Below are 16,891 nucleotides of genomic sequence, written 5' to 3' on the forward strand. Positions count from 1 at the left end.
CCTAGAATTATATGTTAAATTTATTGGCTCTCCTAAATAAATGTTTTAGATCTTATTATTTATCTCAGTATTCTAGTGTCTTAAGTTTTTTTTTTTTCTAGTTCAGAAAGAATTTCTTGTGTCTTTTTTGTTTTTTAAATAGCATATGCTGCATTTCATTCATTCATTCATTCATTCATTTTTGTTAATCCTCACCCAAGGATATTTTCCCATTGATTTTTTTAGAGAGAGTGGAAGGGAGGGGAGAAAGAGAGAGAGAGAGAGAGAGAGAGAGAGAGAGAGAGAGAGAGAGAGAAACATCAACATGAGAGAGACTTATTGATTGTTTGCCTCCTGCACGTGCCCCGACCAGGACCTGGCATCTAGTCTGCAACAGAGAAACGTTCCCTTGACCAGAATTAAACCTGGGACCCTTTAGTCTGTGGACCAATGCTCCATACATTGAGTAAACCAGCCAGGGAAGAATTTGTTTTTAATTCCCATTTTACTGATTATTTTACAAGTTCAAGCTGTTGTTTACCATGTCCATATGAATTTTAATTTTCAAACAAAAATTTTAGCAGTCATCTGGTCTTTAATAATTTCAGACTATCTTCTAAATTTTGAAATTTTATAAAACTATTCTTTTTCTTATTGTAACTGTTTTGTAATAAAAACTTCCCTTTTGTTCATCACATTAATCTCCTGTTTTGAAACTTTTTAAAAAAATGTTCTTTATAGAAGGTATTTACCCATCTTTATCATAAGGAATGAAGAGGAACATTATAAGATACTAGAGGCCCGGTGTATAAATTCATGCACGGGTGGGGTCCCCAGGGCTGGGCTGATCGGGGCCTGCTGGCTGGGGGGAGGGACAGGGCACGGGATGTTGGCTGGCCCCAGGAGGGAGCTGGCCCTCAGTACCCCTGGGAAAGGGGTTGCATCCACTGCTACCCACCCCCAGTTCCCCATCCCAGCCCAGGGCCCAAAGGCCTTGGTGGGGTTGGGAGAGGAGGCAATAGTCATCTGGCAGGGTGTGGAAGGAATGGATGCTGGATGCCACTGCCGCCCGCCAGCTGCGGGAGGTTGGCTGTGGGAGCGCACTGACCACCAAGGGGCAGCTCCTGCATTGAGCATCTGCCCCCTGCTGGTCAGTGAGCATCATAGTAACTGGTCGACCAGTTGTTCCGGTTGTTCAGTAGTAACAGTCACTCAAGCTTTTATATATATACATATGGTCATTAAATATTTCTTTCAAACATAAAAAAATAGGAAGCATAGAGGTTTATTATAGTTATTGGTATTTTAAAGTGCCTGCAGCCTAGGGATAGAAGGATGAGGTGCAAAAATATCTGCAGCACTGAATTTTGCCTAAGTACCAAAGCGATCTTTTTCCATATTTGTTGCCATACTTTGGATTAAGTAGGAGCTATATTTCTGCATTAAATTAACTTCTCCAGGAACTTCAGTCACTCTGATATTATCTGCACTAAACTTAACAGAAATTATTACAAAAGCCTGGTGTATAAATATAATCATTCTACCTCTCCTGATTCCATTATGATGCAGATATTTTACTATTTTTATAATCTATATATTTTCCTTAATATTTTTGCTTATTATGCTTGTACTGTTTTGTGTATTTTCTTGCTTCAACTTATGTTAGTCTAAATGTTCTTTTTTATTGCGGTTTTATTTCACCATTTATCTTTCTAATGTGTAAGCTTCTTCCTTTTATATTCTTTTAAATATTTTTAAAGCTCTTTGTATTATATTTGGCTTTTGTTGTCCTAAATTTTTGTGTTCATTTTATCATCCAATGTACATTTACCATTATATTTTTTCACAAGTTTTAACATTTTATCTTTTATCTTTTTTACCTCTTATTTTGTGCTTTAAACTTTTGATCTTATTGCTTTATAAGCTTTAATTTCTTTTATCATAAATCCAATCTGTTTCTATTCTTTTGGAAAATCCTAATTTTCTATCTTTGTGATGTTTTAAATTCTATTATTTTAATAGAAGTTTGTGGCCTTATAATATGATTAAACATTTAATTTTTATAGTTATATCTATATGTATGATTTCAGTCCCTTCTCTAGATAAACCTTTCTTCAGTTTTTGTTTTTTACCTAATTATTTTTGTTTATAATAAAAATGTGAGCATAGAGGTAGCCCTTTACTTTTTATTAATGAACTAGAGGCCTGATGCTTGAAGATTCATGCAAGAATGGGCCTTCCTTCCCCTGGCTGCCGGCAGTGCCTTCGCTCTGGCCCGAGCCACCTTTCCACCTTCCCATGCTGCCCAGAGGCCCGGAGCAGCTGGGGAGGGGCGCCTGTGTATGCAAATTAACCTACCATCTTTGTTGGGTTAATTTGCATACTCACTCCTGATTGGCTGGTGGGCGTCGCAAAGGTATGGTCAATTAGCATGTTATTCTTTTATTAGGTAGATGTCCATTCAAATAGTTCTCCAAAAATGTTAATTTGTGGTAACTCAACACATGCATAATTTCATTCTCTCTTGTCCAAAAAGTATACTTTCCAAATAGGAAATAAAACATATCAAAGCAAGATGATTTCTTTACATAATATAATTTCCTAATGTTCTACATTATTTATATAAGGAACTTCATAGTCTCAGAATCAGTGGCCCTATAATTTTTTTAAAATGTTTTTATTGATTTTTTTTTAAGAGGGAGAGAAACATCAATCAGTTGCTTCCTGTATGCACAGGATAAACCTGAAAACTGGGCATGTGCCCTGACCAGGAAGTGAATTGGCAACCTCTCTGTGCATGGAACAACACTCAACTAACTGAGCCACACTGGCCAGTTTTTAAAATTTGGGAAAATATCCATATCAAGCTACACTATACTTAAACTTATACATATAGAAGGTTACAAACACATTGAATCTTTCTGCATACAATAACCGGTCTTGTTGAGAAACCAAGTTGGATTGAACTACCCAAGAAACAGTCAAAGTTGACTGTCTTTTATAAGATCCATTAACAGTTTCTGCCTTCATTTTAAAAATCAGTTTGAGACAAATATTCTTACTACTATTAAACTCACCTCTCTTTTCCATAGGGTCATGAAAGAACCTTTTTTTTTTATCTGTATCATCCTACTCAGAAGCCCTCATTATGAATAAAGGACAAAAATGTTATAAAAGAGAGGGGTAAATACAGATGACCCCCCCCATTTTATTTCTTACTTTTATTTGTCAATTCAGCTGCCAAAATGAAAATATTTAATTATTCTATTAAGTGACTTCCCTTAGGTCATGAGGCCACTTAGCAGAGAGAAAAATTATCTGGAGGTCAGATGGTGGGTAGAAAATTAAGAAAGAAAGAAAGAAAGAAAGAAAGAAAGAAAGAAAGAAAGAAAGAAAGAAAGAAAGAAAGAAAGAATGAAAGAAAGAAAGAAAGGAAGGAAGGAAGGAAGGAAGGAAGGAAGGAAGGAAGGAAGGAAGGAAGGAAGGAAGGAAGGAAGAAAACAAAAGAAAAGAAATACTTTTCCTAGTCCCAAGTTCTGTATCTGGAAAGCTGAAAACCTACTGTTTTCCTGACTATATGAACAGGTGGGAATCTAGGGCTGCCTACTCTATTGAGGTTGTGTTTAGATTTGTATTTGTTCAGTTAATAAGATTTCCAGAGGAACAGCTAACCCCAATAGGGTGGGTTTTTAATTTTTTTTTTTTAATTCAGAAGACAAAGGGTAGCTCTGCAAACTTAGAACTCTTAAACAAAAGCATCATCACCATCACCATCATCATTATCAAGGCTCCTCTGATCCTTTGTCTACTTTTGCCATAAGAAAATATGGAATGGATGAGTAGAAATGTACAAGTATGACAACTTTCATAATAAAAAAAAAAGAACCAAAATTATGTTTATTGAAGCTACTTGGACTTCTGTTGTGTGTCCTTAAAGGACCTCCCTAAAAGGTGTCTCTCTGTAGTTAGCCTTGTTCTTTTTTTTATAATCTGATTTATTGCCCCTCATAATCAATCACCCGGGAATTAACATCTAACCTAGATTGTTTTTTTTTTTTTTTGCAAGCTATCATAATAACCATTAGATGTTTCCTTCTAAGGTATGTTTTGACAAGGACTGTCTAATATTTTATTTAAAATGGTTTCAAATAACATATTTTAAGATCCTTCTTGCATTTTAAAGTACAAAGCTAGGTACCAAATGTGTGCCCTGGTTCTGTGACCTCATAGCGTGCCTTTTGTATTAGCCTCACCTCTGGATACATACTTTTGCAACCTTTATTTTTCCTTCATAGCAAATTTCTCACTTATTTTTAACACGACTATTTTTTATATTTTCATGACTTAAATTAACCTCAGATAATTCATGTATAAATACATGAATATATGCAAGCTGAGTACTGTGTTTTTATTTATAATTAATCCTAAATATAAATATTTTTATAATCAAATTTGAGGCCTAATATTTTATGGTACTGTAGGATGTCCCAAAAATGTAAACACAAACTTTAAATAATTATAAAGTTAGTGTTTATTAAAATACATTTCATTTTCAAAATTGAGCTACCAGCTGTTAGTGTATACATTGTTGGGGGGACACTGTGTATAACTGAGACATTCACTCCCCAGTTGATTGTATATTTCTTTTCTTTTTTTTTATTGAATTTATTGGGATGACATTGGTTAATAAAATTATATAGGTTTAAAGTGTACAATTCTATAACACATTGTATTGTCTCCTTCCATCACCATTTATATTCTCTTTACCCTCATCTGCCTCCCCCACCTCCCTTTCCCTCTGGTAATCACCATACTGTTGTTTGTGTCTATGAGTTTGTGTGTTGTTTTTTTGTATTTTGTGTTTGTTTTTTCTTTGCTTAATCCCTTCACCTTTTTCACCCAGACCCCCAACCCTCCTGCCCTGACGTCTGTCGGTTTTCTGTATCTATGATTATTTTTCTCTTTTGTTCATTTGTTTATTTTGTTCATTAGATTCCATATATAAGTGAAATAATATGGTATTTGTCTTTCTTTTACCAGTTTATTTCACTTAGCATATATATTGCTTTTCACTTGCACAAAAGAGGCTTACATTCTGGCACAAAGCTATGAATTTCACAATTCACGAGGTTGCTGTCAGCTACATTAATTAGCTACATTAATGTTCTCCATTATGATTCATATGAACATAAATTAAAATCTGCAAATTTTATAGTGTTTCAAGTAACAATCTTGTTACTTTGAAACATTCAGCAGTTCCAAGCTTATGTAAAACTTCTATTTTTCAACTGTGAGGATGTTAGTATCCTTGTTATAATTATCAATTTAAATGCTTAATTTAACTGCATTAATTATCTTACTTGTCCAGATAATGATAGCATCATTTATTCTAGATTCAGGTATTTACAGGGAAATGTACAGAAGATTTATTTTCTCACCAAAATGATGCATTGTTATTTATAAGTTTAAAAATTTTTATTACAAAACTTAATTAATAAAAAGCTATATAGGTCCATTTAAGTCAACTGGATATAATAGATGCTAGTATTTTAGAAACATTCTTGGATCATTTCATTAAAGAGCACATTAAATTAATAATATTAGTAAGGAAAAATAATCAGATGCCAAAGTAATTAATTTATAAACGTTTAACTGTTAGGAACATTTGCCCTCAGACATATCTATTGATTAATTATAATTTGTTTATGTTGTTACAGTGAACCAAGTAAATTTATCATTGAAATTTCCCCAGAGGTTGAAGAGAATTTTGAACAATCTGAGGTACCTCTAATTCTTACCATTCAGACTGTTGCCTTAACTCAGCTAGCTGATGAAGTCGTTTAAGTGCTTTTTCTTGTTTCTTCTCATCTTTCCATGACTTAGAAGCTACATTTCGAGCAAATTCCCGTTGCTTTAATTCTTTCAGTCTCTGTGGACAAAAAAAGGAAAACAGGAAGGATGCTATAAATAAGTAATATATTCTCTTCCTCCCACAACGCTCCTTATTAAATGTTGTCCCATGTGCAGAGGTGATTTTCTGGATGGGGATAGTAACAGCACCTTCTCCCTTGGTGCTGTTCTCTGCTCCGAGATAAATGTAGTTGTCAGCTGGGTTATTTATCAAAGCTTGTCACAATCACTACAGAAGTGTGCTGCAAACCTGTACCCAGTCCTTGCTAGGACCATTCTACCTACATAACTGCAATAATGTGTATGCCTGCGAAAAACAGAAATGGGAAAAATGTGCACTATATGAATGGGTATGAAGGGAGAGGAGATTATGGAACACATTTTCTTCTACCCACTGCTCCCAGCCCTCTCACTTGTAAAAGGTACTCGTATTCATAAAAATTGATGCTATTAGCCCTGGCCAGGTGGCTTAGTTGGTTAGAGCATCATCCCATACACCAAAAGGTGGTAGGTTTGATTCCTGATCAAGGCACGTACCTAAGGGGTTGGTTTGATCTTTATCAGATTGCATACAGGAGGCAACAGGTTGATGTTTTCCTCTCACATTGATGTTTCTCTCTCTCCCTTCCTTTCTCACTAAAAAAATCAATAAAAACATATCCTTGGGTGAGAATATAAAAAAGAAGAATATTTTTAAAAAGTGATGCTATTAAATACACTGGATGAAATTAGCTTGTTTTAGTGAAGAGAGTGTTACTGTGGAAGATTTAGTTCAAAGCTCTGAAGCCAATTCTCAACTCATTTTTTTTCCCTGATGGAGATAGTTAATATTCATTCAATGCAGATTTTTCTATATTGTATCTAGGAGAACAAAACAGAGGATTGGGGATTTAAGCTCAGGATAGAGGGTAGGCCTTGCTTGATTTAAATTTAACCTACCACTTCTCCTAATTAATCTTCTCTCTAAAAACAATCAGCTTACATTCAAATTGTATCAGACTCATTACCTGTTTGGATTTCTACTTCAGAATCTGCCACTAAGCACATCTAATGATATTGAACAAATTGAGAAACCGTCGCAATCAAATGAGTATCTTGAAGTCTGGGCTTGCTCCTAAATCGAGAGTGTACAGTATATGAAGATTAGCCTCTCTGACGCCGTACAGAGTGACTTTAAACTGCCTGAAATCTGTATCCATTTAATTTGTTTCCATTTCCCAAATCAGCTATAAAAGATGTTTCCCAGGAATAGCAGAAAGCACAGAGCTATCCTGAGGTAATAACTCTCTGGTAGACTACTTCCCACCCACAGAGCAAGGGCCAAGACCTTGAATGATCATTAGCGTCGCTCTTGAAAGAGAACATGCTCATGGGAGACGGTGGCCAGATGAACTGCTTCTAGGCTAAGTATCTGAAGAAGGAGGCAGGCCAGTCTTCCAAAGAGAGAATTCTGAGCACAGAAAAACAAGAGTTTCACAGAACTAGAGACAGCTACAGGGAGAACAGTGGAGTTAACCCGAATTCAATTTTTGGCAAAAATTTCAGAACCTTCTAAAAAATAGAAAATGTCAAGAATAAAATGATGGTCCTTATATTATCAGGAAAAAAGACAAACAGGTCTCTGGAGTTGACAAACAGAGAGGCCAAGCCTTAAAGGATAACCTTGGTCAGAAGGCAGAGAGGGGCTTATAAAATCCCCATTTCTACTTAGCTTCCTACTCACACTTCTGTAGCCTCTAAGTGTATAATAATCTAGTTCTTGGCGTGGAAGTTTATTTTATGAGCAATGACCTTTTGGGGACATTTCCTACACAGTTTATAAGCCCATATAAAGTGCAATTCAACTGTACCAAAGAGAGATGTCTATTTTGGTAAAAGGAGAGATTTTTTTTAAACTCTCAGTTACTACTAAATATAAAATACTTACATCATATTATTTTTAAAATATTTGTTATTAATAGCCTAGGAGAGGAAATGAATTCATTTACTTACAACACTGACTCATTAGAATCTTGTTTGAAACGCCCAGATATACCTGTTTCTTTCATTAGCCTCCTAGAATCCAGGACTGCACTTCATCTCTGAGTTATAGACATGTTTGAGATTTGTCTCATTCATCCAACAACAAATACTGTTCATTCCTACTATGTAATGAAGATATAGCAACTTAAAAATCAATGTTATTCCCTTCAAGGGAGACAGAGTAGTGAAACAGATACTTACATAAGATAGCACTGACTTTTTAAAATTTATTTTTATTTCAGAGAGGAAGGGAGAGGGAGAGAGAGATAGAAACATCAATGATGAGAGAGAATCGTTGATCGGCAGCTTCCTGAATGTACCCTATGGAGCATTGAGCCCGCAGCCCGGGCATATGCCCTTGACCGGAATCGAAACCAGGACCCTTCAGTCCGCAGGCCGATGCTCTATCCACTGAGCCAAACCGGCTAGGGCAGCACTGACTTTCTTAATAGGCATGAACACCAGATATTTTGAAGCATATAGGAAAAGTTAAGATAGATTAGGGGGTGGGGGTGAAGATTTGTTGTGTTGAGGAAGTCAGCAAAGTTAAAATACTTATAAGAATTACACAGAGGTAAAAGGGGAGGATGGGAGATATCTGTAATACTATTAATTTAAAAAATGTAATGTGAAAAAAAAAAGAGTTACACAGAAAACTGGAAGAAGAAATTTTGTTTAAAGACATCTAGCCATAGATTTGGCTTAGGCAATGCTGAGTGCTCAAGACTGCAAAGAGAAAAATAAAAAACAAGCAAACAGAGACCTACTTATAGATCCCCTTAAGTTTTCAGTATACTAATTAGCAGTGCATGTGTATAAGGAAACTACTCCAGGCCAAGAGAAAACCAGATGAAAGAATTAAGAGCAAGAGTGACTAGCATTCATATATGGTCAGGAATAGTGCCATTTTTCAGCAATAAAAATGAAAAATACTCATGGGACATGGAGTATAGACGTTAGGGGTATGTACCTTGATTGCGGGCACATCCCTAGTAGGGGTTGTGCAGGAGGCAGCTGATAGATGTTTCTCTCTCATTGGTATTTTTAACTCTCTATCCCTCTCCCTTCCTCTCTGTAAAAATCAATAATATATATATATAAAAGATAGGAACTAAAATCTAAACATATCACTAATAAAATTAAATGTAAGTGGTCTAAACACTGGGATTAAAAGATAGTGAGTGTCAGCTTGGAATAAAAAAGCAAGTACCACCTATATGTTGATTATAAAACAAACTTTAAAATAAAGACACAACTGATGAAAAAAATAAAAGATTACAAACACTGTACTTCTTGAAAAAGGTTACACCAGGTGATCATGCCTATTATAAAAAGATTCTTCCAAAGTTGATTTGTCCAATGAAAAGAGGATTTTTTGACTCTGGACAGATAAGGATAACCTCTAAGAGTCCAAAGGTCAAATTTTGACAACTTTATATTTTAACTTGGGTTTTCTCAATTTTCTTCTTTTCTTCTCCTGATCTAATAAAATACATTTATTTAAGGAATGGCATGTAATATTATTATCAATAATCTTACTCAGTTTAAACAAAACAAAAAATAAACCAGTTACAAAAAGGAAAAGTTCTTTGAGGGTATATAGTAGATCAGCTCTTATTGAGAACAATGCAAAACAAATATATTTCAAAAAATTGCTTCTTCATTCAAAGAATATAGGGAGCTCAATAACCAGTTGCCTATCAGGCACTCAGGGTGAACAGGTTAGAGCAGAGGAGTGACCGGACATCACTGGGAGAGGGAGGAAGAAGACAGAGAGAGCGGGACCTAACAACAGGGCAAATAAAACAAAGTGTCAGGTTTTCAGACGTGTTTGGAAGAAAGACAACACAGTGAAGGTTTTAAGAGAGGGATTCTAAAATCACGCAGACATGAATTTGCATCTGGTCTCTGTCACTCACTAGATTTGAGACTGAGAAAGGTACTCAATCGTCTCTAACTTTAGCTTGCACATTTGTAATTTTGCACACTGTCGGTATTTACCTTGTAGAGTTCTTGGAATTATTTGAGCTGGGAAAGGTAAAATGCTGAGCACAGCACCTGACATACAGCAATTACTCAGTGAGTATGAACTGTTACAGTTTAGAGGTAAGGAACAGTCAGATTTTATGGAACTTTGGGAAGCAGGATGAATAGGATATCTGTCTATTTTTTTTTTTTTTCCTCATCAGAGGACTTTTTTCCCCAATTGATTTTTTAGAGAGAATGGAAGGGGGAGTGAAGAGGGGGGAGAGAGACAGAGACAGAGAGAGATATTGATATGAGAGAGACATGTCGATTGGGTACTCCCGGACCAGGCCAGGGATCAAACCTGCAACCCAGGTATCTGCCCTTGAGCAAGAATCAAACCCATGACCCTTTGGTGCCCGGGCCAATGTTCTACCATTGAGCTACCCAGGCTAGAGCTAGAAGCTCTTTTTAACTGGCAATGGGGAGCCATTAAGATCATGTGATTCACATTCTTATTGAAAATAGAGGGTTTTGAGTGGTTTTCATCTGGAAAGTTTACAAAGCTGGTAGGTATAGTATTTTCTAAAGGAGAAGAAAAATGAAGCATGTTGGGTACCTGCCTCCACCTTGTCTGGAATAACTTATGCTGTTTAATTGAACCATTTATAATTTCTGTAAGTTTAAGAACATATGTCACTACTGAAGAAAAGCATAAGTTTGGGGTTAAAGTATGATTTGTTATCAGACTTTTCTTTGATAAATCTTATTTGAAGTTTGTCCTTGGGTATTAATTCTAACCAAAATTAATCTCAATCAGAAAGGAGAATAAAGAGTAGACCTCTAGTGTTTCCTTCAGGGAAATAGGGACATCTAGGTCATGTCTTTGTACTTTTTGAAGGCATTGTAAAAAATGGCAGAAAAGATGGTCTCCTGATCCTGTAGAGAGGCTACCGTGGTTTTTGCTAAGATCAAAAGCAATGCAATAAAGGGCTGATGCTGGGGTCAAGATAAAGAAAAAAAAAAGCAGTCCTCACATATCTTCTCCAGCTTTCACAATGAATTTTATCCTCTGTCAGCAATAAGTGAAAGAGGCTTATGGAGATATATGTACTAAAATACACTGATGGAATATTTGGAATTTAATTTTCTTCTCAGGTTCATTTTAAAAGCACGAACTAAGTATTTTTTATTTCCCTACCTGCCAACAAGAATGCTGCCACTTGCATTGCAAGTGGAATTCAGCTGTGAATAAATAAATAAGGAGGCAAATTGAGCAGGTCAGCGAGTCTCTATGTGTTCAGAATAACAGGGCTCATATTATTGCTTACCAGTCAGAACATGCATGTGAACATCTGCCCACTCCAATAATCGCTCTCCGTTAAGGTCACTGAAGCAGAACACACATGTGAAGTGAATTTACTCAAGCCTAGCTACTTTTTTCTCTCAAACAGAATAACTCCTCCCATCTTGCACTTTCATCCATAGAGCCCAGAGTATTTTTTGCAGGCATTAATGTTGTTCATAGCAGAGCAAAACCCCAATGCACCAGGTCAAAATGATTAACCTCATTTTAAAAATGAAGAAACAAACAAATAGGAGGTTACATGACTTGATCTACACCAAAGGAAAGAGAAAGAAAAGATCTGTGAGTTGGAAATAAAATGTCTATTATTTATAAGAGTAAGGTAAAGTGAGAAAAAAGTATGTAAAATTCTAGACATTTATTAGTTTCAGTTTATGAAATTGAAAGTCTATCCAGTTTGGTATATTGTTCATTGTTTGGAAATGTCTTTATCAAAATGATTTGGAGCTAAAGTCTGAAGTACCTTAGAAAGCCATATTCCATCAGGTTAGAAAATAGCTGATACTATATCAAAATCAGTATCTCTAGTGACTACTGTTGTGAAATGATTGACAGCATTACAATGGAAGTCCTTGGTGATGAGTAAATGGGAATCACTGTTCAGACTGATTAAGTAGAAGTCAAAGGGCTTCTCATCACTACCCATCTCCACGTTCACATGTGATATGAACGCATCTGCCATATTAGAACAATAGTAATTCCCATGAAGTGTCTGCAGAGAGCATGTCCAGGCCTGGAGAAGTCCAGCATTTCATGAATGACTAATGAAAATTCATTAATTACAATGGTAAGATATGTACACATATAATACCTTAATAAAAAATGAAAATAAAATTCATTAATTAAAGATTATGAATTGAGTAAATATTTGATAGACTAATAGTTTGTTACTAAGGCATCAGAAAAAGCAATTTCATCTAATCTAGACCACAAAGAATAACTTCAATGTGAGAAGCACAAGAATGATTCTAGGCCAGAAAACCCAGACACTTTTCCTCATGAAACAGGATTTCAAAATTATCACAACTTCCTTAGAGAAAAAGTGGAGAGTGTTAGAATGTGTAACATGCATTCTTTATAGTCTGGCACACTTAAACTAATTACTAAAATTATATGGCACACCAAAAAAATATATTGTACTGTTTTTGTCAAACTGTTTTTTTTAAAAAAAGGTATAATTTTGATTTATTCATACAGAATGACTAGAGTTGGTTTGGCTGTTGTCATTGTTTAATTTGACAACCTAAGGCAGTAGTCGGCAAACTCATTAGTCAACAGCCAAATATCAACAGTACAATGATTGAAATTTCTTTTGAGAGCCAAAATTTTTAAACTTAAACTTCTTCTAATGCCACTTCTTCAAAATAGACTCACCCAGGCTGTGGTATTTTGTGGAAGAGCCACACTCAAGGGGCCCAAGATCTGCAGTTTGCCAACCACGGACCTAAGGGAAAGAGGTCAGTGGCCCCTAAATAGTCAGGTATTGCATGTTTTAAAAATTCTTGGGGCACACCAGTTGGAAATCATGGTCCAGTATGTACATTACTTATAGTTTATCTTTAAAAAGTGTTATTCATATAAAAATGCTCAAATACATTTCATCAATCTTCATCTTTTAGACATACTTCAAAAGGTAGAGTTAGAATGGGTATCAAAAGAGACCTGTTAAGGATATTTTTCTGTATGAGTTTCATTTCTATCTCCAGTGCTCCCCGAGACACATGTGGATGAGACCAAGCCCTTAGGAATCTTTTAGTAATTCATTTTTAAAGATCAGGAGAATTACTCACAGTCCTTATGGGAAAGTTTTAGGAAATAAGTGTTTTTGCACAAAGCCCGGAGAGTCTAAAAGGTTTACCTCAAGAGGATTCAGTGGAGGCCCCTGCTCTCCCAGAAGATTGTGGTTGCTGTCAGGATGCTGTTGTTACTTGGCAGGTTATTATCCACTCTGCAGCATTCGGTCCCCGCTGTGTGACTCCTTCATGGTCACCTCCTCCCCATTCAGTTCATAAAGAAAACAACCTAATGTGCCCAGACCCATCCATCCAGCTATTTTTTTTAAGAGCAATTTCTTGTATTTCTCCATTTTGTACAACCTAACATTATATTGATTTTTAAAAGCTCTTTCAATGTCTACTTCCTCCTCCCCATTCTTTTCAGACCTTACTTTAGGGTCAGCAATCCTTCTACAGGTTGTGTGGAAATAGAACTGTCTTTGAGAAAAATTATTACAACAGAGGCAGGATGAGAAATTAGAAATTAATGAAATTAGACTGGTGTAAAATTGAATTTTGGATCATATTACTCTTACACAACAAACAAAGATGATATTTTAAAGCTAAAGTTGTCAGTTAGCAATGAGTTGAGCAACGTGTGTCAGAAAGTTGGCTGCAGAGATAAATCAAATAGGTTTATTATACTCTTAACCAAGAATCTATATTCAAGCATACCACAGTACTTGTACCTGCTCCAGAAGTCTACTGCCTGATCTTTTTATTTACCTTTCAATTTCTTCCAACTTAAACCTACGGGTTTATCCCCCTGTTTGCAATATACCTGAGAGATCTCAGTCTCAGGACTGCATTCCAAGTAGGAAGAAAGAAGAGCTAAGGGCAAAAGGTGACTGTACTTTTTGTTTTTTTTGGTCTTAAATACGACAGCTTTTTGGAAGCTGCATCAAGTAATCTTCGTTCGCATACCATTTGCTAAAGGCAGTGGTCGGCAAACTCATTAGTCAACAGAGACAAATACCAACAGTACAATGATCGAAATTTCTTTTGAGAGCCAAATTTTTTAAACTTAAACTTCTTCTAACGCCACTTCTTCAAAATAGACTCACCCAGGCCATGGTATTTTGTGGAAGAGCCACACTCAAGGGGCCAAAGAGCCGCATGTGGCTCGCAAGCTGCAGTTTGCCGACCACGGGCTAAAGGATGTCACACACTGTTGACATGTGATGCTGGAAGAGACATTGAGTAGGTAACCAGCAGCGTCTGTCCTACTAATGTTGCTACATGTTGCCAAAAGGAATGATTGTAGTTAGTGTTCAACCACGTTTACTGCTTCTTGCCCCTCTACAAGCTCTGTCATTGGCTGCAAAGCAGGATACAGAGAAGTTTCTAGATCATTCTACTCCGCCATCTCCTAAAGGCCCTATTTAAAAATGACTAATTTTTTCAAAAATATTTGGAATTGAGTTTCTCTTTAGGTACAAGGTTAGATGTTAGCAGACTGAAAGCTAAGACCCATGAGTCAAATCTAGCCCTCAGCCTGTTTTTAGAAATACTAATGAAGTGTTATTGGAACACCATGACAAGATAAGAATTTCTGCTATGTTCTAAATTAAATTATAGCAGGGCCGGAGAGTAAGAGAAAGACACAGAAAGTTTAGCCTATTGATTCTGTGGACCAGATCTGACAAAAGACTGCTTACATTCCTGTATATCTGTTGGAATTTAGGATTAATTTCCAGGTGGCCACTTTCAAGATTATAAAAAAGAGAGAATAGCCAGGTGTCGCACAGCTAATCCACAGGGGCGGACACTTCCTTGCTGACTCTGCACCTTTCCTGGAGTTGGCCCTGTGTCAGTCCGCAGCTGCCAACCTGATATATAAAAATGCTCCACCACTCCAGGAGCAAGGACATGCTGTCTTTTGACTTAGCCATGCAGCTGACGGTTCTGACTTCATGTCCAGGACTTGGTATTTCTTACTTCTACTGGCCTAATAAATCCTTGCTCTGTTTGTTTGTTTGTTTACATTTTTAATTTACCTTTGTTGTTGAAAGTGTCACAGATGTCCCCCTTTGTGCCCCATTGACCCCTTCTGGCCCACACTCACCCCATGCCCTAGGCCTTCACCACACTATTGTCTGTGTCCATGGGTTATGCATACATGTATACAATTTCTTTGCTTAATCTCTTCCCCCCTAACCACTCCCCCGCCGCCACCTTCCCTCTGAGATTCGACAACCATTCCATGCTTCTGTGTCTCTGGATCTATTTTGTTCATCAGTTTGTTTTGTTTTTTAGATTCCACATATGAGTGAGATCATGTGATAATTGTCTTTCTCTGGCTGGCTTATTTAGCTTAGCATAATACTCTCCAGGTTCCTCCATGCTGTCTCAAAGGGTAAGAGATCTTTCTTTTTTTCACAGCTGCATAATATTCCATGGTGTAAATGTACCCTACAACTAGACCACCAACATACACCATACACAAGAATAAATCCTTGCTTTTAAAAAGACCTTCAGCTGTGAAAAGTAATTTTTTGTTGTTGTTGTTTAACAACAGCCATGCCCATTCATTTACATCTCATCTCTGCCTACTTTCATGCTATAATGGCAAAGTTAAGTCTTTGCAACAGAGACTATGTGACCCACAAAGTCAAAAGTATTTACTACATGACCCTGTCCAGATTGTCTGCCAACCTCAGTGAGTGAAATACTGTTTCTTTCGTTCTAGATGGGGAGGGTGGTTAGTTCCATATTTATACCAGTACTTACGGGATAACTTTAAGTATTCCTATTAAGATGCTGAATTAGCTTTAGCATTCCCAACTTCCTGCAGGAAGTCTGACTGAATCAAGCCTGACTTTGCTAAATCAAGTCTTGGATATTCTCACTGAAAAGATCACACAGAGCTACTAAATGCACAGCTAATTTTGGAACTCAACAGATTGAATCATCACTTAAGTCAAGAGTGTCTGGATGTTCTAATAATAAGGATCATTGTATTTTAATAACACTAAAAAGACTCACTGGTTTTGGATATATATAGAAAATGAAACTGATAAGTAGTCTTTTAAAACACCCTAACCACAGAGCAACACCACGTAGGGCACAGAAAAAAAGAATACTTTTAGTTATGCCTATACTTTTTCTAAAGCTGTATGCATAATTCCTAGTGTATTTTATAGCTCCAAACATGTGACGTAAAACTTTTAGGTTGACATGCAGAAACACTAAGAAAGGCTGGTTAGATTTAGTTTGACTTTTAAAAATAAAACAACTTCATTCATAATGAATAAAATACAATAATTAAAGAGCCCCATTTCTTCAATTTCAAACTAATAAGGTCAGAATATTTTACAATATAATGTCCAGTAGTTTTGAGTAAATAAGGAAACAGCACATTCATTCACTCTTAGTGTGAGTACAAACTGATGTAATCCCTCCAGAGGGTAATTTGACAATAGCCATTATATTTCTATATGATCATCCCCTGGCTCAGCAAGTCCACTTCTAGAAATGTATCCCTCAGATACAATTACTCATCTGAAAAAAGGCTGTTCCTTGTAGAATTGATAGAAATAAGCTTGGGGGAGGAGGGGAACAAACACAAAACTGTCTAATTTTTGAAACCTTATTCTTAACCACAACTGAAATTGCCTACAGTAGCTTCTTCTTCTTCTTTTTTTTGAATGATAACCAAGTTACCACCATGTGTATAACCTCTATTATTCCTTTATACATGTCTCTTCTTTACCCTAAGTCCTGCAATGAGCTGAATTACAATTTAAAAAGTGAGAGTCTACTGCATTACTTTTGCTGTTTTGTTGCTTTTAGAAATACTTTAGTATAGAGAAGAATTCTTCAAATTCGGTGCCTAAAGAATCAGTGGCCTCACAATTTTACTTTCTCAAGACCA

General features: G+C 36.2%; 1 protein-coding gene across 1 annotated transcript in view; it reads right to left on the reverse strand.

Moving 5' to 3' along the window:
- The window catches only part of ZNF804B (zinc finger protein 804B), a gene marked incomplete at its 3' end in the record, with an annotated part of 398,915 nt that overhangs the window by 5,661 nt on the left and 376,363 nt on the right, over positions 1–16,891 (reverse strand). The window contains exon 3 of the mRNA XM_079786821.1: positions 5,778–5,908. Within this exon, the coding sequence (XP_079642947.1) occupies positions 5,778–5,908 (131 nt within the window). The remainder of the gene's footprint in view (positions 1–5,777; positions 5,909–16,891) is intronic.

The sequence above is a fragment of the Cnephaeus nilssonii genome (assembly GCF_951640355.1).
Source record: "Cnephaeus nilssonii genome assembly, chromosome: 12".
NCBI lineage: Eukaryota > Metazoa > Chordata > Mammalia > Chiroptera > Vespertilionidae > Cnephaeus > Cnephaeus nilssonii.